Source organism: Phocoena sinus, chromosome 17 (assembly GCF_008692025.1).
Source record: "Phocoena sinus isolate mPhoSin1 chromosome 17, mPhoSin1.pri, whole genome shotgun sequence".
NCBI lineage: Eukaryota > Metazoa > Chordata > Mammalia > Artiodactyla > Phocoenidae > Phocoena > Phocoena sinus.
Window position 1 is genome coordinate 37,918,420 of NC_045779.1, and position 21,762 is coordinate 37,940,181.

Below are 21,762 nucleotides of genomic sequence, written 5' to 3' on the forward strand. Positions count from 1 at the left end.
TTCTAAAACTAGTATTCATGTTGGCAACAGCGGCTTTCCAAAGCTACAGTTCAAATTCTGCACCAGTGCGGGCACAGTGTTTTTCTCTTACACCTACCCTCCCCCTGCACTCCCCCAGACACATACTAGAAAAACATTCAAAACCAGTTTTAAAAAGCAAGTGGGGCTTCCCTGGTGGCGGGGCCACGGCAGTGAGAGGCCCGCGTACCGCAAAATAAATAAATAAAATTTAAAAATAAAAAGCAAGTGTATTTTTTTTCTTTCTCACAAATTAATTTCCCCTTAATGTAGATGTGGTTAAACCACTGACAGGCAAACAGCAGGAATGCCTTTATATGAGTGTATCTTTCTTCCAACCCCAGCACAAATATAACCATCCATAACAAGGGCTCCTAACCTTTTGGATTTCAAGGACCAATAAATGAATGAACACATGAAACTTTGGATGATTCAAGGTTGCCAAGTTTCAATTTGCAATGAAAGAAAACAAATAATAATACATATTACCACCATGACTTCATAAAGCAAAGGACAACATAACAGGAGAAAGAATGTCAGTACATAATTGCAAGATAAAGAATTTGTTTTAATCTTAAAGTTAGCTTATGGAATTTAGTTTTATTCTCACTCTGCCACAAGTCAGTGAAAATTCTATTAGAGACTGGCACTGGTCCTGGGAGCAACATTTGGCCGCCACTGATCTAAAAGAGGTCTTTCCTGATTATCATCTCCCTCCACCACTGGGTGGAACTAATCCCCTTCTTTCTCCTCAAGCATTTTGTGAATACTTCTGCTATATCACACTGTTTCATAATTATTCCTTTTTTTTTTTTTTTTTTGCGGTACGCGGGCCTCTCACTGCCGTGGCCCCTCCCGTTGCGGAGCACAGGCTCCGGACGCGCAGGCTCAGCGGCCATGGCTCATGGGCCCAGCCGCTCCGCGGCACGTCGGATCCTCCCGGACCGGGACACGAACCCGTGTCCCCTGCATCGGCAGGCAGACTCCCAACCACTGTGCCATCAGGGAAGCCCTCATAATTATTCCTGTTCATATTTATCTAGCAGCTAGACCATAAGTTTTTAAAGGCACAAAGATTGTGTCTTACCCTTTTATTCACGTACAGAACATGGCACAAAGCCTAGAACACTGTAAGCACTCTAAGAGAACTTATCAAATTAATTTGTACATAAGTCAGTCAAACGTAAAGAGAAAATTCTCTCCCTAGACAAAACTGACCATCTTATTTGCAAACTGGCATACCACAATAGGCCCTGGAGGGAGGTCCTAGAGATATGTAAAGGAAGTTATAACAACATCGAATACCATTGGCACACAGCTATGGCTTGCAAATTTTAACTGAAGTTTAAATAATTAGTCAACACCATTGTTCTGAAAAACAATCTCGGCTAAGAAATTGGTTTGGGGTCGTGTTTAAACATGGAGAGTGACATCGATTTATACATACGTCAAATGAAAATGGAATTTCCGGATGCAGAACAGAGTAAGAATCAAGAGGTAGGGTAATAGCCAGCAGCAGATGAGATCCTCTGTGTTCATTTATGCAGGTGGTTTATTGGTGAGTCATGGATCTGTGGTCTGAATACTGAACACTGAGCCGGCAGTTTCCTAAATTCAGGAAAACAACATGTCCTAATTTATTACCCTGACATAATTTGGCCACAGATCAGCAATGCAGTAAAAATATATTCCATAAAAATATCTTTATGGATTTTCTCATTACATTGACAGATGAGGGGTGGAATCACCTCATGGGGGGCGGAATCACCAAAAACGTCTATCCTTTATACACATATATCTCCACGAAGCCAAGAACATAAAAAGGGGAAGGAATTAAATGATAATCAATTGTTTCTTAGACTGTCTCTTAAGAAACAATTGACAAATTCAGAGGCTGTCAGCCTATATAGTGTTATGTTAGCTATTACTTTTCACTTCTTAGCGGTATCCAACAGTTAAATCATTTAGTGTTGTCCTATGGATCAAATTTAAATTTACCTTTAGCAGTGATTAAATAGTTATGAAGCTACACGAAGCTTTATGGATAAAATTGTGGCAGCGTTGGCAACTGTAAGCGGGATCAGAGGAAGAAAACTGAAACCCAGAGCCTCACAGCTTGCTGTGCTTGTTCACCTATTCTTCAGGCTGAAGAAATGAAAACAGCTCTGGGGGCCAAACTTGAGCATATCTGAATCCAGTGCTTTTGTAGAAGTAACATCATGCAGGCACAGCTACATTATTTCCTCACTGAGGCTGGCAGGCCCCAAGGATCCCACCCCTGGGACTCACGCCCTGTGGACTCCTTTTCAAACTTTACCAGGGTTGGTTTGTGTGACCAATAGAATACAGAAGTGACTGTATGTCATTTCTGAGATTAAGTTATAAAAGGCTTTGCAGCTTCTGTCTCGGAGTCTCTCTCTTTGTCTCTCTCAGATCACTGGCTCTGGAAAAGCCAGCTCCTATGTTGTGAGCAGCCCTAAAGAGAGGCCTGTGAGGCAAGAAACTGAAATGTTCCGTGAACAGCCACGTGAGTGAGTTGGAAGCAGTCTCCAGCCCCAGTCAAGCTTTCAGATGACTACAGCCCCAGCAGACAGCTTGACTGCAACCTTAGAAGCCACTGAGCTAGAGCCACCCAGCTAAGCCGCTCCCAGATTCCTGGCCCTCAGGAACCAAGTGAGAAAATATGTGTTCGTTGGTTTAAGCTGCTAATTTTGGAGGTGATTTGTTACTCAGCAATAGGTAACTAATACACCCACTGTGATCTTGGGTAAGTTAGGTAAATTAATTGAGCCTCTGCTTCTTCATCTATAAAATGGGGACTGATATAAATAGAAATATATTTATATTTATTGCCCTTTTTTCCAGAACAAATTTAAGACTACTTTCAGGGATACATAAAATATAAGGAAGCATAGATTAAAAGAGGAGGGAGGATAGAAAAACGATAGGGGAAAAATAAGAAATGGGAAAGAGGTTAAAAAATAATACATTACGGGCTTCCCTGGTGGTGCAGTGGTTGAGAGTCCGCCTGCTGATGCAGGGGACACGGGTTCGTTCCCCGGTCCGGGAGGACCCCACATGCCACGGAGCAGCTGGGCCCATAGGCCATGGCCACTGAGCCTGCGCGTCTGGAGCCTGTGCTCCGCAACGGAAGAGGCCGCAACAGTGAGAGGCCCGCGTACCGCAAATAATAAAAATAATAATACATTACACACATGTTAAAACTGGGCCACAATCTGGCTCTGAAACTTAGTATAATTCCTCCAGCCTCCTCCTACCCCATCCCCACAACTGCACCACACACACATAAGGTCAGGTGTTAGCTCAGAGTCAAAAACTTTAAAAAAAACAACCCTTTTTTTTTTTTTTGCGGTACGCGGGCCTCTCACTGTTGTGGCCTCTCCCGTTGCGGAGCACAGGCTCCGGACACGCAGGCTCAGCGGCCATGGCTTACAGGCCCAGCTGCTCTGCGGCATGTGGGATCTTCCTGGACCAGGACACGAACCCGCATCCCCTGCATCATCAGGCAGACTCTCAACCACTGCGCCACCAGGAAAGCCCAAGAAAATCCAATTATTGAAGAAACATATAATTATACTTAGTGCTAACATGGATGAGAATTTTCCTTGGGCACTCCCTAAAGCAGATACTGTGTGGGGTACAGGCTCAGGCCCTCACACTCAGGGGTAATTTAAGGAAATGGGATGATGACACTATGTCTCGTATCATACCAGCCCATAGTGGGGCTTATACAACAGTGTCTGCTGTTACTACTGCCATTCAGGGCAGAGTTTTACCAGTACTACAGCTCATCTCTAAAAAAGGTTTTCCCTTCACAGACTAATACTCTTGACTGTCCATCCTCATCAATATTAAAAATAGTCCTTTTTCCCCCACAACCTTAATGGAAAGAGCTGTGGAAAATCCTGGATATTCCAAATAGTTTCTCATATTCCTTGCATTGCAATAAGAAACGCAGTGGACATAAATGTCCACCCTCATGGTCACTCATGCTCAAAGCTTTGGGCCTCTTTGATACCCTCCCCTTTAAACTCTTTCTTATTGACCTCACCACCAAGTCTTAATGTTTTCAGTAATGTCTCTTCCCATCTGACCCCTCCTTTATATTCTTGCTGCCACTGCCTAGCTCTGAGTTTTAACTCTTTACTGTCATATTTAGGCAATAGCCCTGTATTAGTCAGCTCGGGCTGCCATAACAAAATACCATAGACTCGGCAGCTTAAACAAAAGACACTAATTTCTCACAGTTTTGGAGGCTGGGAAATCCAAAAGCAAGGTACTGGCTGATTCTGTTTCCTGGTGAGGGTGCTTTTTCCTGGCTTGTAAATGGCCCCCTTCTCCATGTCTCCTAACATGGTAGAGGGAGAGAGAGGGGAAGAGAGAGAGAGAAATCTCCCTGGTGTCTCTTTTTATAAGGGAACTAACCCCCCACCCCCATTCATGAGGGCACCATCTTCATGATCTCATCTAAACCTAATCACCTCCCAAAGACCCCACATCCTAATCCATCACGTTGGGGGTTATGGAGGGAGACACGAGAGGGAGGAGATAGGTGGATGTATGTATATGTATACCTGATTCACTTTGTAATACAGCAGAAACTAACACACCATTGTAAAGCAATTATACTCCAATAAAGATGTTTAAAAAATTAAAAAAAAGAATTGTGGGGGACATTTCAGTCCATAGTAAGTCTCCAGTCTTTCCCAGTAGAACCAAAATGAATATGATTGTAAGAGAGCTTTTTCTCTCTTCTTTCATCAGGATTTAGTCAAGTGTCAGCCTGGGTCCAGACTGCAGCATGAGAAAATCTGACATCTTTGATATTAAAGAACCCAAATGCCTGCCCCAACTCTAATTCCTGTTCTTCACCCAACATAGCTCTTCCACTCACATTTGCTCCCTCTTGTCTCTGGGCCTTTTCTGTACTGTGAAATCCAGAACGCAACACCACCACTCCCTTTCTGCAGCCAATTCCATCCTTTAAACCTAGTTGAAATCCTGGCTGAGAACTGAGAGTCTGAGTTGGAAGGACTCCAAAGGTTACTCTGTCCAACCCTCAACCTCATTCATGCATTACATATTCACCAACCCGACATTCATTTGGTAACTTCTAAACCAAGTAAAAATGAATATGATAGATTCAGCCCCCAAAGAGGTCGCAGTTTGCACAGGGAGATTGGAATGCAAATGATTACAATGTAAGTACGATGTTCAAGACCTGAACGAAGTGCTTTGGGAGCACATTCTTTGACACTTGTCTAGATTCTACTTGAATACCTCCAGGGACAGGAAACTCAGGTAGCCCATTCCATTTCAGAAAACTATAACCAAATAAAGTTAGCACACTGAGTGTAAATCTAACTTCTACATATTTACTCTAGTTTTTTCAAACTCCAGAGGTTTCAAAGATAAATCTAGATTTCTTTTCATATGTCTGTCACTTAGGTATTTGAAGACCATACCAGAAATATCCCTAAATTTATTACATGTTCTGATTCTAGGCTCTTCACCCTGTTGGCTACCCTCCTCTGGCTCCACTGAAGACATTTTATACCCTTCAAAGTTTGTTGGGGATTCACCAAGGTAAAATGGAGGGAGGCTATCCCCTCCTTCGTTCTTACCTTAATGCAAACTAAGATCACATTTACCTTCTATGGAGGGAAGGGGGCACCCTTATTATTTATTGTAGAAAATCAAAGTTTTCAGTGATTCTTTTTTTCTCCCTCGTTCATCTAAGTGATCTCTCCTCTTGAATGGCTCATATTGGGGCTTGTTCATACTATCTTGTACTATCGGTTAATGTTTTTATGTATAAATCTAAGCTCTCTACCTAAACAGAAGGATTCTTGGGGGGGGGGGTAAGGATACTTTTATTATTCATATTTTCCTTTAATAAGTATGTGAATGAATGAACAAGTGTTAAGGGAGAAAAGCCCTATGGTATGCAGAGCAACACCCCTTTCTAAAAGATGTCCACACCACAATCCCCAGAACCTGTGAATATGCTATGCTACATGGCAAGGGGGTGATTAAGTATGCAGATGGATTTATGGTTGTTGATGAACTGACTTTAAAGCAAAGAGATTATCCTGGATTATCACCCAGCAGGCCCAACGTAATCACAAGAAGGCAATAGAGATCACAGTGGGAGTGATCTGAAGATGCTACTCTCTCCCTTTGAAGGTGGAGAAAGGAGCCATGGGTCAAGGAACTGCAGTAGCATTTCATCTCTGGCTGAGGCAAGAAAACAGATTCTCACCTAAAGCCTCCAGAAGGGAATGCAGCTCTGCTGACACCTTGATTTTAGCCAACTGAGACCCATTTTAGACTTCTGACTTCCAGAACTGTAAGCTGTGTGTGCCATTTTAAGCCACTAAATTTGTGGTAATTTGTTACAACAGCAATAGGAAATTCATTCAGGTGCTACCATTTTGTGCTATTTGCCAGCCATCATTTGGCATTTTCCTTTAGATTATCATTAATCCTTATCACGCTCTTTAGATTTTAAAAGTGTTGAAGCTATTGGGTAAATTTGGAAAGATTAGCCAGCTAGTAAGAAGCAGAGCTAGGATTTGAACTCTGGTGTCTCTGGCTCCAACTTATGCTCGTTTTACAAAACCGCAATGCCTTCAGAGGGATAAAATCACAAGCCAGATATTGCACCTTAGTAATTCCCTAAACATTTAAAAAAAAATATTTATTTATTTGGCTGTGCCAGGTCTTAGCTACAGCAGGCGGGCTCTTCGTTGCTGGTGTGGGATCTTTAGTTGCAGCATGCGAACTCTTAGTTGCGGCACGTGGGATCTAGTTTCCTGACCAGGGATCAAACCCAGGCCCTTTGCATTGGGAGCGTGGAGTCTTACCCAGTGGGCCACCAGGGAAGTCCCCTAAATATTCTGATTAGAATTCCCGAGTCCATTATTCCTAGCAGAAACTGGATACATAATTCGATAGCTCTTATTAACATTCTTCCTCTGTCTTCTTTCTCTCCGTGAACTTTTCCCTCTCCTGTTGATACTGCTTAAATATAAAATATGTAAACTGAACGTATAGCTTTAAATAGATTAAATTGTTCATATCATATGTCAACTATAGTTTATTACTAGGATGTGAACTGAATACATTAGGTATTCATCTACAAATATTTATAATATCTAGTTTCCAAGGAAAACATGGTTTTATAGCTGATATCTTGGGGTAAGGGGTGCGGTGGCTTGAAGCAGGACCTTGGTCCTTGTCTTCTTTGAAGAAAGAATTCAGCAAAGAGACAGATAGATTGTGAAGGAGTTAAAGCATTTATTAGAAGCAAAGTACGTGTGGAAGATCATACAGGTGGACTTGGAGTGAGGCGCAGAACGGGGATAGCTTAGGTTGCTTACGTGGATACAGTCTTCCAGAGTGTCTCTGGCCAATCATCTCACTTGTGTCCATACTTGGCTGGACTCAGGGCCCTCCCTGGTACATGAATCTCTCAATCCAGATGGATTCCAGTGTGAAGGTTTCTGGGAGCTTGGCAGGACATACTATGGGTTGACACCCCTCCTTCCTTTGAACCCTGAGGACCTTCTCTACGCCTGTGTGGGCTAGGAAATCCCTTTGACCACAAGAATGTGAAAAATGTGGTCACACTGTCTTTCACCCAGTCAGGGCCTGATGCTCCTGCAGGTGTCTTATCTCAAGGTGTTAGCAGGGGCCAGTTGTAGCTGCTCAGCCTGGGGCCCATCTATCTCCTACCTCGAAACTACAATTGTTTTTCCTGAAAAAACATAACCAAACCCTTCAGTGCTCTGACAAGAATGGCCATTCAGTGGTGATACACTTATCTGTGCAAAATTTATTGCTGGTTACAGATACAATAACAAGGGTGGAAATTTTGCAATTATAAGGATATAGTTTATCCTCAAATCCATAATGAAAATGTGAAACTTTCTGTAGTTCCTTAATTATCACAATTCACCTGTTGCAACATGCTACTTTTGTCTCTACTTGAAACGAGTTCATTATTGATCACCTATTGGGTGCAGTGGTCACTATAACATAATGCTTTAGAACGCAAGCTAAGATGCAAGGCAGATGACTGTACTACTTCCTACTTATGTAAATAGTGCAAATCACCCTCAGTGAGACTCAAGTTTCCTCTCCTGTGAAATGGATATAATGGTGACACCTACCTCATATGAGAGTTATGAGGATATAATGAGACAATGCATTTAGAACAGGGGATAGTATAAAGTAAGCACTGTGGGTTTATACGGGTGTATAGAAGAGACAGGATCCCTGCCCTTGAGAAGCTTATACTCTTACAGTTAAGGTGTACAGGTAAGCAAAGAATTATAGCTTTTAAGAAGTGTGCAGATCAGCAGCTACTATTTTTGAGTTCACAGTGTGGGAGCTTCTGCCGAAGTCCGCATATTGGCATGACCTGCTTCAGGGGCACTCATGACCGGGCACCTGTTGTAAAGTGCTCTAGACCCACCCCAAGGTCTCAGTTCCCCTGAAACCCTTCACCTTTTACCCTCTGTATTCTGGAGAATTATCTACAGAATTACATAAAGTAATGAATGAAAAATTAATCCTGCCTGATTATCTGATGGCTGGAGAAGAATACCCCTTCCCCCAAACATATCATCCTTAATATTTAAAGACAGCACCATAAGCAGGGATTTCTGAAATAAAGCAACTCTAGATGCCCACTTTTCATATTCTTTGTCATGTTAAATCAATGCACAGAAACTTCCTCCTTCCCAGGAGATTTTTGTCCCTAATTCTGTAAGAGAACGATGATATATATATTTCCCTCAAACATACTACTGCCTCATGAATTCTGATGAGAATGGACTACTTTTAAAATATTAAGTAAGACAAAACTGAATGCACCTATAACAGCCTCTGGCCCACAAGAAATGAGCCACAGTACATGATCTGTTTCTTTCTTACAGATGATTTGTTGATCTCAGTGCAAAACTCCAAATAATTTAATTTCAAAGAAGCAGTTCTCAACCCCAGGATGGTAATAAAACAGGTACCTATTGCTTACATACTTAGTAAGTACTTGCTGATTTCCTATCCAAGACCTGGAGGAGTTAAAGATGAGTGTCTAGCAGCCCCTCTTCCCTCTACTCACTGATTTTGGCAAAGGCCATGGTAGTTCACCAGGCATCAGGCTGACAGCATCTCAGACCCACTTGCAGGTCTATTTTAAGCTTCCTGGCTGGCACCACTGAGATTCTACTGGACTATCTCCATGTGGTCACAGTTAACCTCCAATACCCCCAAGGGTTTTTATCATCTACCCACAAGAACACCAGGCCAATCTGGCTGAGCACTTGCTCATCTCCAGGTTTATTCTAGGGCAAGAAAATGACTACATGTTAATGGTCTAATTCAGGAACTGTCTTTCATTTTTGTTATCACAAAAAACACTGCGTAGACAAAACAGGTACTTTTGTGCAGTGCTTTCTTTGTACCATACTATTTTAGAAGCCCCTTCCTTTCTCCTTGCCTGCCCTTACAACAATCCTGGGTTGTTCAGTGCTACTTTTATCTACCTTCCAATGTCACAGTGTCAACAGGTGTTCTGGTGACTAAAACAGTCCGTGGGGTCAGAGAAGCAAACCCAAAGACCTTCCCTGGCCTTGGCCAGATGGCCATGTGATAAACAAACAGCACTTCTGAAGCAAGCCTGTTTACTGGGTGGCCAAATGGAGCTCCATCTAGAGACAGGAAGAAAGCCAGGCCAGAGGAAAGACAAGATTGAGACACTAAAGAATCTCCCCCAGTGGTACAAGCAGTTGGTTCCTCTGCAGAAGTACTATGACTTTATTTAGAACATACTTATCACTGAATCATACAACTTTGTAGCTAGAGAACAAAACTTACACCTCTAAATGAGTTTATTTCAAAGCTGTTACTTTGGGGAGCCTTTATTCTGACTCCAGAAATACTTTGGCATTGCCTTCAGTTCTAATGACAAATTCTTTTGACTATATTTACTGCTGGCGAATACCAATTTTTTGAGAGTGGGTGTTATTTTCAGAAATAGGTCATTCAGAACTAAGACTATTAGCAGGAGAGAATCAATACTATTTTGGTATAAAAACCAAGGTGCTAGTTATAGTAAACTAAGTTGGAGTTTCCTGGGCAGATCCAAAAACAATTTGAAAAGGTTATTTAAAAAGTGCTCTGAATAATGGCAATGTTGGTGTGGAATAATGAAATACGCTACCAAGATGATCTGAAGAATTCATTGATATGGATGTATATATTCTGGAGTCTCATGACTCTATTTTCACAACCACTAGGAAAAAGTTTATAGACAACAGGCAAGCCTAGTGTAAACTTCATTTCTGAGTCCTCAGGCAGAAATTCTCAAAATAAAAATCTACTTACCTTCAATTACCTGGTCTCCATGTCTGCAACGTAGGGGCTAAGAGGTAGTGACATTCCTCATGTAAATAAATTACTTTAACCTGACTTCCTAAGGTTCTAAGAATCTCCAATCTATTAATATTATGACTTTTCAGTATCTAGCTGTAGAACATATTCCACTTCAGGGCCTGGGTTTCCTACTCGCTAGGAGTCCTTAATTAAAATAAACACACTCATCTGGACATGTCTATAATACTAATAATAGCTGATATTATATAGTCCTTACTACCTGCTTGTACTTACTTAACATGATATGTGTCAACTCAATACAACCCTGTGAGGTTAAAAAGTTTTAAAATATTACTATTTTTATTCCTATCTTACATATGAAAGAACTGAGCCAGGAAGAGTTTGCCCAAGGCCACACAGTAAGCTGCAGAGCTGGGACTGGAACTCAGGCAGTCTATCTCCAGCTGTGCTCTTACTCACTTTGCTATATACCACCCTATACTGCCTCTACGAGACCACAGAAAACCAGATACATAAATCAGATACTCAATAGAATAAAGGACAATGAAAAATATCTACAAACTTGGGCTTCTCTGGTGGCGCAGTGGTTGAGAGTCTGCCTGCCGATGCAGAAGACGCGGGTTCGTGCCCCGGTCCGGGAGGATCCCATGGCCGCTGAGCCTGCGCATCCGGAGCCTGTGCTCCACAACGGGAGAGGCCACAGCAGTGAGAGGCCCGCGTACCGCAAAAAAAAAAAAAAAAAAAATATATATATATATATATATATATATATATTGACAAACTTATGGGATGCTCATTTGAGAAGTAGAAAGGAGGGGTGAAGTGAGGCAAGACCCATGTAAAATGGGATGAAGGCCACATAAAGATAGCCACAAGAGCTCCATGAGCAGCCTGGTGCTGGGCAAAAAAGCCCTCTAATTTATTTAGAGAATAGAGGAGGCAGTTGGAAAGACGTAGGAGTTATAAAGAACCAGTTCCTGGCACTGTTTTGTGTCTATAAAAATTTTCCTTTATTACATAAAAATCAGATAATGCAAATTAATAAAAACAAAACTCCACAATACTGTTAACATGACAGTTTTTATATCCAGCTCACATCACTTTATGAACTTTATTGGCTAGTAAGCAGATATGCTTAATAAATCAAAGTAAACTGTTTAACAGTAGGCGGGTTAAGTGCAATGATCTACCTGATACCATCTCCAAGGAAGCTTTTAGAAGTCACTATCAGTGACTCATTTCCCATAAAGAGGGGATTACGTGTGGACAGAAGGACGTGAAATAGCCCTTGACATGTCTTCCCTTTAACCCCAGGCTGCCAATACCACCCCAAATACAACTCGTCTCACAGAAGGGGAAACTGAGTCTTATGGAGCGGAAATGACTTGGATGAAAGTCCTGACACAAGAGTCCAGGGCTCTTCCCACTTCGTCACAAATGCAGACTGCATTCTACCCTTTTCCTTGTAACCATTCAGGGCAAGTAAGTCAATACTGATTTCAAAGCCCTTCAGAAAACGTGAGCACACACCTACTCTACAGGGGAAAGAATTCCTTCATCACAACTTCCTCTTGCTGCTGTTTAGACCGCCTTTCTCTCCCTGGGCCCTGAGAGGTGCCCAGAAAATAACAGAAAACATCATCCACGGCAACACTCCTAAAATCTGCAAAGTATCAAATGAATGAGGCCACAGATACTCCCGGGTTATTACGCCTTGTTATTCCAGGCAGGGGCGACTGCAGCGAATGCAGTTTCCCGTTGGGCAGGGAGCCGCCCCAACAGCCTAAACCTACGAAGCCCCGGCCCACTCGCAAGGCGCGGGGTAGGCTCGGCCAGCCCCCCGCCAGAGGCCAGAGATTCGCGGAACCCTGCCCGGCAGGCAGAAGCTGGTCCCGGGGCCCAGCTCGCTTGGGGATGCTGGTCCGGGCCAGACGCTTCCTCCAACCCGTTCCGCCGCCAACCCAGTAACCGCGCGCAGCCCCACCCTCCACCAGGCAATCAGACGCGGGCGCGGTCACGTGAGGCGGGCCCGCGGAACCAATGGGCACCTCGCGCAGAATGGAAGGGATTGTCTGACCCCCATGACGTCACAAAGCCGGCGGGGAGCGCGCCGCTCTTCCGCTCCCACGAGCAGGGCAGAGGCCCGCTCTCCTCCTCTCCGCCCACTCGCCACTGCGCAGCCAATCTGAAGGCGGGAAGAGCTCCGGCCCGAAAGTGTGGGCGGGGTAGGGTGGCTGCCCTGCGGGGCAGGGTCGCTGAGTGGGCCGGGCTGGGGCAAGGGGCCGAGCTACGGGGAGTTGCGCCGGGCTGCGTGCAAGGACCGCCTGGAGGTGCCGCCGCCGCGGCCGCCTCCTTGTTGAGAAGAAGCGGCTCCTCCCCTGCCGTGCCCGGTTCGTATTCCCTACTCCGGGCTCCGAGCCGGCCCTTCCGGAATCCTCCTCCACCAGCCCAAAGTTGTGAGGGGGCGGCCGGCGTGCTTGGGGAGCGGCGGCCGCGGGCGTGCGGAGGGACTAACCCCGGAGCGCCAGGTGCGCGTGAGGGCGTCGGGGCCGCAGCGGGCGTGGCCGCGCTGGGGGCAGCCGCAGGCTCTGGGTGGTGGGCGGGCCCGCCGCGCCCGCTGTCAGCGCCGGGGGCACCGTGGGGACCCGCGGGAGGGTGGGCTCCCGGGAGGTGCGACGCAGGTGGCGTGGCGTCTCTGCCTGAGGGTTTCCCCTTACACACCTCGATTCCAGGGTGATCCCACAGTCAGCCGCCGCGGGCCGACCCTCAGTTTTCAGGACTGAAGCCGGTGCGGCGTGGGCGGGCGGAGGATGCCGCGCGCCCGTGGGCTCCGCTCCCGGGCTGGATGGACGGGCCGGTCCCGGGGCGCCCTTCTGCGGGCGTTGGGGCCCCCGCCGCCTCCACTGTAGCTCTGCCTCTCCCGCGGGGTGGGTTTGTTTGTTTGGTTTCCTTCTCCCCACCCCTTTTTTCCTCCTCCATCCTCTTCCCCCCTCCTAGCCCCATTCACCGGGCTGGGGCGAGACCTCGCCCCTCCTCCGCTCCCGCCTCCCCTGCCGCCGCCTCCTCTAATGAGCATCTCTGCCTTGCTTTCAATGGGCCGGTGCTGCTGTCGCTGCTGCTGTCCGCGCGGGTTGTGGATGTTGTCGGCTCCGTGTTGTGATGACAGGAGAATGTGTGTGTGTCCCGGGCCCAGACGAATTGGTAGGTATTCACTTAACTACCTGCGTTGGGTACCCAGGAAGGATGATGACTGATTTTGTGTGTGGATGGTTTTAGGTGGGTCGGCGTGGAATTAAGAGGTGAGATAGATAGCTTTGATGCCTTAGTGAGTGCAATTTTCAGGTAGGGACAAAGGAAACTAATCAAACAAGTGCTGGCTTAGGGCTTCGTGTCTTCTGAAGGCAACCGGTTTCTTCATTCATGTAGAGATAACAGGAGCTGTGAAATGTCTAGACATTAACCAAAAATGCTGAAAAATCGCAGAGTCTATGCAGGGTGTTTAATGTAATCAAATTATGTAAACTGGGGTTCTGACACATTTAATGATTAGTATAGCATTTTTTTTCGTTTACACCAAAATTTTTGCAAACCTAAAGAGCTCTGGAGTCGGTACAGTAATTGCATTCTCTAATTTCTTCTGTGAGTTTATTGATGAAGTTGAATCATTTCTTGGCACAAACTCTGTTGAGCACATCAGTAAGAATGGATGGATCTCTTTCCTGTTGCTGGTTACAGCTCATCTTTCCTTATTAGTCGTGAGCAAAATTGGCAAAATCTGCCTAAGACTAAGATGCTGCATATAAGGTGGCTAAGTCTGGATCATGGGATAGGACCTTTTAAGTGAAATTGTGGCCAGAAATAACTGGAAAATTTGACAGTGCTTCAGTTTACCACAACTGTACCTTGCGGCGGTTCTTCCTGCCTCATCAAGAGCCGTCTACTTCATTAACTTAGCAAGTTTGTCGACAGAAGTTTTGATTTCATGGGGTTTTGTTGTTGAATCACAGGATATTCAGAAGGATACTCACTTAATGGTTTATGAAAGCATTTGAAAGTACTTCGACTTCTAGTAGTAACTGGTCTGATGGAGAGAGTATGTTACTTGTACTGGTGGTGATAGAATGTTCATTAAACACAGACTAGGTAACTTCCCTAAGAATTTGACTTTTGGAGGCATGTTGGGAGTCAGTCCATATGCTAAGCCCCTGAGTAACTGAAAGATAGAGTTAATAAAATTCACTCTCTGCTTTTTTGTTTTTAATGTTGAGAATTTATGCCTGAAGGAAAAATGTATGTTAGAGTGCTTGCTGTTTGAATTTACGTATTATTCAAAGCATCTGCTGCATGAATCGGTTCTTTTTGCCACAATAGTTCATTTTGCAGTCAATTTCAAAAGCAGGAGGATTGTCAAAGCAAAGGAATTTAAGGAAAGTGTGGGTTTCCTGGACTTGTTATTCCTTGATCAGACACCATATAGCCAAATCCTGGTATGCATCTATCTGTGAAAACCCCCCTCCAAACACACACACACACACACACACACACACGCACACACAGTACTTTGATTCAATCTACTTTCCATACAGAAATACACGTTTTTCCTCTAAGATTCTTAAGTTTTAAAGTAAGCATAAATGCAAACGTATATAAAGTTACAGAGAAAATTTATTTTCATTAAGATTGGGGTCTGTTTACATTTTTAATAACAGAAAAAATCTTTATACAAAGCATGAAATAAGTTAATGTGCTTTCTGCATACAAACCTAGCAAGAGATATGATTCATATCTAGAAGCCAGTGTCATGTGGCCCCACGTTTGAGCACATCTCCTGGCTCAGTCATGTACACTTAACCTTTGGATGACTTTCAGGTATTCAGTTTGAAGTGCTGTTAGTTAAGTGGTTAGTCTTGATAGATTCCTGTTCTTCTGGAATTTCTGTTTTTCATGACTGCCTTTCAGAATACTTATTTAGTTATTGATTTTATTTCCAAAATTCTAATCACTTCCTTCTATTGCCTAATCTTGTCCTCAATTTTGTAAACAAATCCCTTCTTAAATAGTGTAGTTAAAATAACGGTACTTTCTATCACATGCAAAAGGGGTTCTATATGATTGGCTTATACAGCACTTATTACAGAAGCAAATTCAGTGTTTTCTCTGCCCCTTCACTGCATTCCACTTATCTTTTTTCTGTGTTTCAAAAGAGGGTGCGTGAAAATAATGTAATATATTCTAACACTCTCTATGATATTTGTAAAATTTTTTCTTAATGTGTTCAACCTTAGGAAGGAATAGTTGATATTCAGACTCAGATGGTTTTATATTCCTTATTCCCTTTTGTTTACTGCATTTGTTTTCTTATTTAAAATATAAAACCTGTTTATTTATAGGCCAGATGAATACTTTGATGCAATACCTCAAGAATTCAGGGGAAATATATGTTACAAGAGGGATTCTCTTATTGTAAAAATTACCTGAATTAATGATACATGTTTATTAAATTTTCTAGATAAATGCCCAGCAAAATGTTTTCAGTATCACATAGTAAGTGATATGATTTTGGTTTATTCATGATTATAATGCTCTACCTTTTTTAGCCAAACCTTAGACCATTAGACTACTATTTCACTGTTTATTAATTTCCAAGTGCAAATAGATAACCTTTTTATAAAATGTAAGAGAAAATATTTTTCTAGGGGTGAATTCTACTTGGGATCCACTGTAGACGAAAATCATATTTCTGTAGCTTTCTTTCATGACTGATAATTAGAGGAAAACGGTAGCAAGTAAATTAAATTCCAGAACTGCGACCATTTATGTTATTAACAAAGTTTTAGAGCTGCTAGAATACTTAGTTTTTTTTTATCACAAAGAATACACTAAAATTAAACAACAAATAAATGAACCCTGCATTTGATATCAAAGCCTCACTTCAGTGCACACTTTTTATAAAGGCACAGAGTCCAGGAAGCGTGCTCAGATAGCATCTGCTCTGATGTGTTCACGTACAGCTTAGGAAAGCAAGGCTCAAAGCGGTGATCCAGCTTTTCCAGGATTATGTGGTGAATTGGTGGCAGACCTATGTCCCTAAACCTGCCAAATTGGCACAGTGGTCTGGAGAAACATTGTTTGCAAGACCATCTACTAGGATGCAGGGAGGGCATTTTGGAGCTTCTATTTTTATTCATTATGTAAAAATTTTCTTGTACAGGTTATAATGAACATTATATTAATGTAGTAGCATATGTATATAACTTACAAATAATTCATGAATACACACCGGTTGGGGCTGCATCCCAACACTTTTATAGTAGTAGCCATATGTATCAAATGCTAACAATCGACCACTGGTCTAGAAACAGGATCTTCATAAATGGGAGAAGTCCCTGTGCAATTTGGGAGATCCACGGCCTTTTTTAAGGATAGGGAGAAGGGTGATTGGCTAGGTAGACTGCCACTACATAATGTTATATAACCTTCGTCTCCTCTACTCTCCTCAGCCAGATCTATTGTACATTCTGCACAGTTTGTGCTGCACAAAGAAATACAAGGAAGAGAGAAAAGTAAAGCTCGACGACAGTTCAGTCCTGGCTCCATAAGTGATTGGGAGGTGTGCTTAACAGAGTATATCCTATAGAAATAGTACATGATATGTGTGTAAAATGTAGTGCCTTAGGAGGCACAGGGAGCCTGTAGATTCACCTGCTAAACATTTGTTATGAAAGCAAAAATAGATTAAGTAATCAGAATGTAACTTTTGCTGTCTAGGAATCCCAGTCAGAAGTTCCAGCCTGCCGCTGTTCTCTGATGCCATGCCAGCACCAACTCAACTGTTTTTCCCTCTGATCCGTCACTGTGAACTGAGCAGAATCTATGGCACTGCATGTTACTGCCACCACAGACATCTCTGCTGCTCACCCCCTTACATTCCTCAGAGTCGCCTGAGATACACACCCCATCCGGCATATGCTACCTTTTATAGGCCAAAGGAGAGCTGGTGGCAGTACACCCAAGGAAGGAGATATGCTTCCACACCACAGAAATTTTACCTTACACCTCCACAAGTCAACAGCATCCTGAAAGCTAATGAATACAGTTTCAAAGTGCCAGAATTTGATGGCAAAAATGTCAGTTCTGTCCTTGGATTTGACAGCAATCAGCTGCCTGCGAATGCACCCATTGAGGACCGGAGAAGTGCAGCAACCTGCTTGCAGACCAGAGGGATGCTTTTGGGGGTTTTCGATGGCCATGCAGGCTGTGCTTGCTCCCAGGCGGTCAGTGAAAGACTATTTTATTATATTGCTGTCTCTCTGTTACCCCATGAGACTTTGCTAGAGATCGAAAATGCGGTGGAGAGCGGTCGAGCACTGCTCCCCATTCTCCAGTGGCACAAGCATCCCAATGATTACTTCAGTAAGGAGGCGTCCAAATTATATTTCAACAGCTTGAGGACTTACTGGCAAGAGCTTATAGACCTTAACACTGGGGAGTCGACTGAAATTGATGTTAAGGAGGCTTTGGTTAATGCTTTCAAGAGGCTTGATAATGACATCTCCTTGGAGGCTCAAGTCGGTGATCCCAATTCTTTCCTCAACTACCTGGTGCTTCGAGTGGCATTTTCTGGGGCCACAGCTTGTGTCGCCCATGTGGATGGTGTTGACCTTCATGTGGCCAATACTGGTGATAGCAGAGCCATGCTGGGTGTGCAGGAAGAGGACGGCTCTTGGTCGGCAGTCACTCTATCTAATGACCACAATGCTCAGAATGAAAGAGAAGTGGAACGCCTGAAATTGGAGCACCCAAAGAATGAGGCCAAGAGTGTGGTGAAACAGGATCGGCTACTTGGCTTATTGATGCCTTTTAGGGCTTTTGGGGACGTAAAGTTCAAGTGGAGCATTGACCTTCAAAAGAGAGTGATAGAATCTGGCCCAGACCAGCTGAATGACAACGAATATACCAAGTTTATCCCTCCTAATTATTACACACCTCCTTATCTCACTGCTGAGCCAGAAGTAACTTACCACCGATTAAGGCCACAGGATAAATTTCTGGTATTGGCGACTGACGGATTGTGGGAGACAATGCATAGGCAGGATGTGGTTAGGATTGTGGGCGAGTACCTAACAGGCATGCATCACCAAGAGCCAATAGCTGTTGGTGGCTATAAGGTGACTCTGGGACAGATGCATGGCCTTTTAACAGAAAGGAGAGCCAAGATGTCATCGGTATTTGAGGATCAGAATGCAGCAACCCATCTAATTCGCCATGCTGTGGGCAACAACGAGTTTGGGGCTGTTGATCACGAGCGCCTCTCCAAAATGCTTAGTCTTCCTGAAGAGCTTGCTAGGATGTACAGGGATGACATTACAATCATTGTAGTTCAGTTCAATTCTCATGTCGTAGGGGCATATCAAAACCAGGAATAGTGAGTGGATCTTACCCTGGCAGTTCTCACATGAAATAGATTTAAAGAGCAGATAGATTTTTAAAAGATACTAATACAGTAAACATTTCCAGAGGGTCATTCTAAGCATTTCCCCATTTGATACTCTAGTCAGCCAAGTAGTCCAAGTTGACTTTGTAGCCGGGTGGCAGGATCCTGAGTCTCCTTCTGCTTAGCTCGGACCTCACAGCACTTGCACTTGAGGCACGTCAGTTCCTTACTGCAGATGTCTTATGACATTGGCTTCTTTTTTCAATCTGAGAAAATCAGGATGACCTTACAAACAGGATCTTGAATAGGCCCAAAGCAGGGAACTTGCTGGGCATATTCTCTTGGTAAAACGAAAAAACATTATTCACACCTGCAGACCCCTTTCATCACCAAGATTCCACTGTACATGAGAACATTTATTTATTGCATGATCTCCTAGATATACAGCCTATGCATTATTCATATAACTTTATTTTAACCTGAAGTAGTTTTCAAATCCAGTGCTTTAAGCCATAAAGGGCCGAGAACCAAGTAATCTGAATTTGTAAGTGTGTGTGCTTATTTGACTGGAATCCTGCTTAAATGGAAAAACAAACGCTTCCCCCTTCCCCACCCCTGATTACCTAATGTGATTGAAACATTTTCTATCTTGCCACACACTTGAAGACAATAAAGGTGTTTAGTTTTATCTACTCTTATTGATGTTAAATAAAGGAAAAATAATTTTTTCAGTTTATATTGATGAAAAGCTTCATTTAGTTTGAAATAAAAGATCCAGAATGAAGAGAAGAGACTGATATGTTCAATTACGGTCATCTGCAGCCACCAGCACGTCACTCTTATCATGTAATCCCCCGAAGCGTGGCATGCTGTGTGTGCTGGGTGGACTGCTGCTGGGAAATCATACTTCTAATTTAGTAGTGATAATAATTTTCATCACTTTTGGACTTTTAAGGATGACACATATAAAATAAATTGAAATATATAATTTGGGGGAGTAAGGTCTAATATTACCTTCGGGTGCTGAAATGAGGAGGAAGTTTTTTGTTTTTCCCCACTTAGATGTAGGTCAGTTAAAATAATTGGTTTAAAAATTACTAAATGCTTTAAACATATTGCAGCTTATAAATAGGAATGTTAAGATATATACATGAGAAATTTTTAAAGGTAACTCTTGTGCATGCCTGATGCTTAATGGAACACTTAGCAGCATCAAGTATTGTTTGCAGCAGTCGCCATAATTATATGCGGTCTCTTCCAATGCTGTATCAAAGTAAATGAAAATAAATATATTCAAATTGGCTTTTTGGGAGCTTATTTAATATGCATCAAATGGCATTTTGTTCCTGTGTTTAATGGTGATCCATGTACAGCTGTGCATATATTTTCATCACTTATTGTAGCATCACTGATAAAAGAATGGCTATGACTATGTTTGATTTTCACATAGATTTTAATACAAAACATGATCAGTTTTCCCTTGTGTAATTAGTTGAGGGGTGTTTAGGTCCTTTCGGATTTCTGTAGAATATGAACTAGATATTCAAGGACTCCCTCTGGACTGTGGGCACTGAAGCAAGGTAGAATTGGCTGCAAAATTTGTTCCAATTGAAAATAGGCTCAGGAAGATTGCAGCTCAGAAGACCATATGTTTGTTTTCTGAGGTCTATTTTTTTTCCTTTTTTTTTTTTCCTTTTTTTTTTTTCCCCTTGAGTCAGCTTAGAACTTTCCTCCCAGGCAGTATTTTGGAGGGGGAAAAGCTATTGTACTATATACTTATTTATAAATGTTTTGACAGAGACTTCATCTTTTAATGAAATATATGTAGAATGCAGTAGCAGTTAAAACTCATTTTCAGGCTACTATTTGAATTTCTCTTGAACACCACCACTAAAGAGTTCCACATTATCTTATACTTAGTAAAGTCTCGTCTCTGTATAGTACAGTATATATAAATTTGGTTTCCCATGGTCATGATCAAGATAGTAATTCTTATTATTACACAAGAAACTTGGTCTGCAGTCCAAAAGCCTGTCTACTCTCTATAGAAATGAAAATGCAGTGTGGAGTTAACAGTGTGGAAATGAAAATAATTGGATGTTAGAAATATGAATATTATCTAAAAAAAGTTGAGATTTTATTATAATTGGTTGTCACTGTGATTTGATATCTAAAATTAAAGAATATGTGTAAACTTTCATGGTATTTAGCCTTAAACTTTTTTTAATTTATACTTTCTAACATATGTATCAACTTCTGTATTTAGTCAGTGGCTCATGGTATTTATAATACGTCCTTAGCTAGTTAAATGGGATGGTGGTATGGTACACGGTACTTGGGGAAAACAACTGTCTTGTATCCGTGTGAAGAAATGTGAAAAGTTCATATATAATATAGAGAATGGTCAGAGTAATGCCCACAGTGAATTAAAGCTTCATATCTGCTTTCTGAATGACCTGTGTTGGTTTTTAATTAATAGTAAGATTCATTAGATGCTTTCTATGGGGGTAGATTAAACTTAACTTTAGGATCCTCTAGATAGATAGTATTTAAAAAAAAAACTAGGGTATAATTTACATTCAGTAAAATGCACAGGTTTTAAATGTGTAGTTTGAGATTTGGTAACCACAACCCCAATAAAGATATAGAACTTTTCCAATACTCCAGCAGAAAATTCCCTCATGCCACTTTCCAGTTAATCCTTCCCCACAAAACTATTGTTCTGACTTCTGTCACCATAGATTAGTATTACTTGTTCTAGAAATTCATACAAATGAAATCATATAATATGTACTCTTTTGTATCTGACGGTTGTTCATTTTTTTGAGGTTCATTTATGTTGACTGTATTCATAGTCTCTTCCTTATTACTAAGTAGCATTCCATAGT

General features: G+C 42.5%; 1 protein-coding gene across 7 annotated transcripts; it reads left to right on the forward strand.

The window, feature by feature from the left end:
* The first annotated feature begins 12,535 nt into the window (after nucleotides 1–12,535).
* On the forward strand, nucleotides 12,536–21,322 carry PDP1 (pyruvate dehyrogenase phosphatase catalytic subunit 1). Of its 7 annotated transcripts, none has more exons than XM_032610418.1 (3): nucleotides 12,720–12,830; nucleotides 15,950–15,984; nucleotides 17,209–21,322. In XM_032610418.1, the coding sequence occupies exons 2-3, from the start codon at nucleotides 15,954–15,956 to the stop codon at nucleotides 18,864–18,866; spliced, it is 1,689 nt and encodes a 562-aa protein (XP_032466309.1). In that variant the 5' UTR covers nucleotides 12,720–12,830; nucleotides 15,950–15,953; the 3' UTR covers nucleotides 18,867–21,322. The 7 variants fall into 7 exon arrangements, with proteins under 7 accessions (XP_032466314.1, XP_032466315.1, XP_032466309.1 ...); XM_032610421.1 differs by lacking the exon at nucleotides 15,950–15,984 and adding an exon at nucleotides 13,607–13,641 and having other exon boundaries at nucleotides 12,721–12,830; XM_032610419.1 differs by lacking the exons at nucleotides 12,720–12,830; nucleotides 15,950–15,984 and adding exons at nucleotides 12,859–12,968; nucleotides 13,607–13,641.
* The last annotated feature ends 440 nt before the right edge of the window (nucleotides 21,323–21,762 follow it).

Coding starts and splice junctions, on each gene's coding strand:
- PDP1 (XM_032610418.1), top strand. CDS start 15,954: ATGCCCAGCAAAATGTTTTCAGTATCACATA. Junction 15,985..17,208: donor AATGTTTTCAGTATCACATA/GTAAGTGATATG, acceptor TTTGCTGTCTAG/GAATCCCAGTCAGAAGTTCC.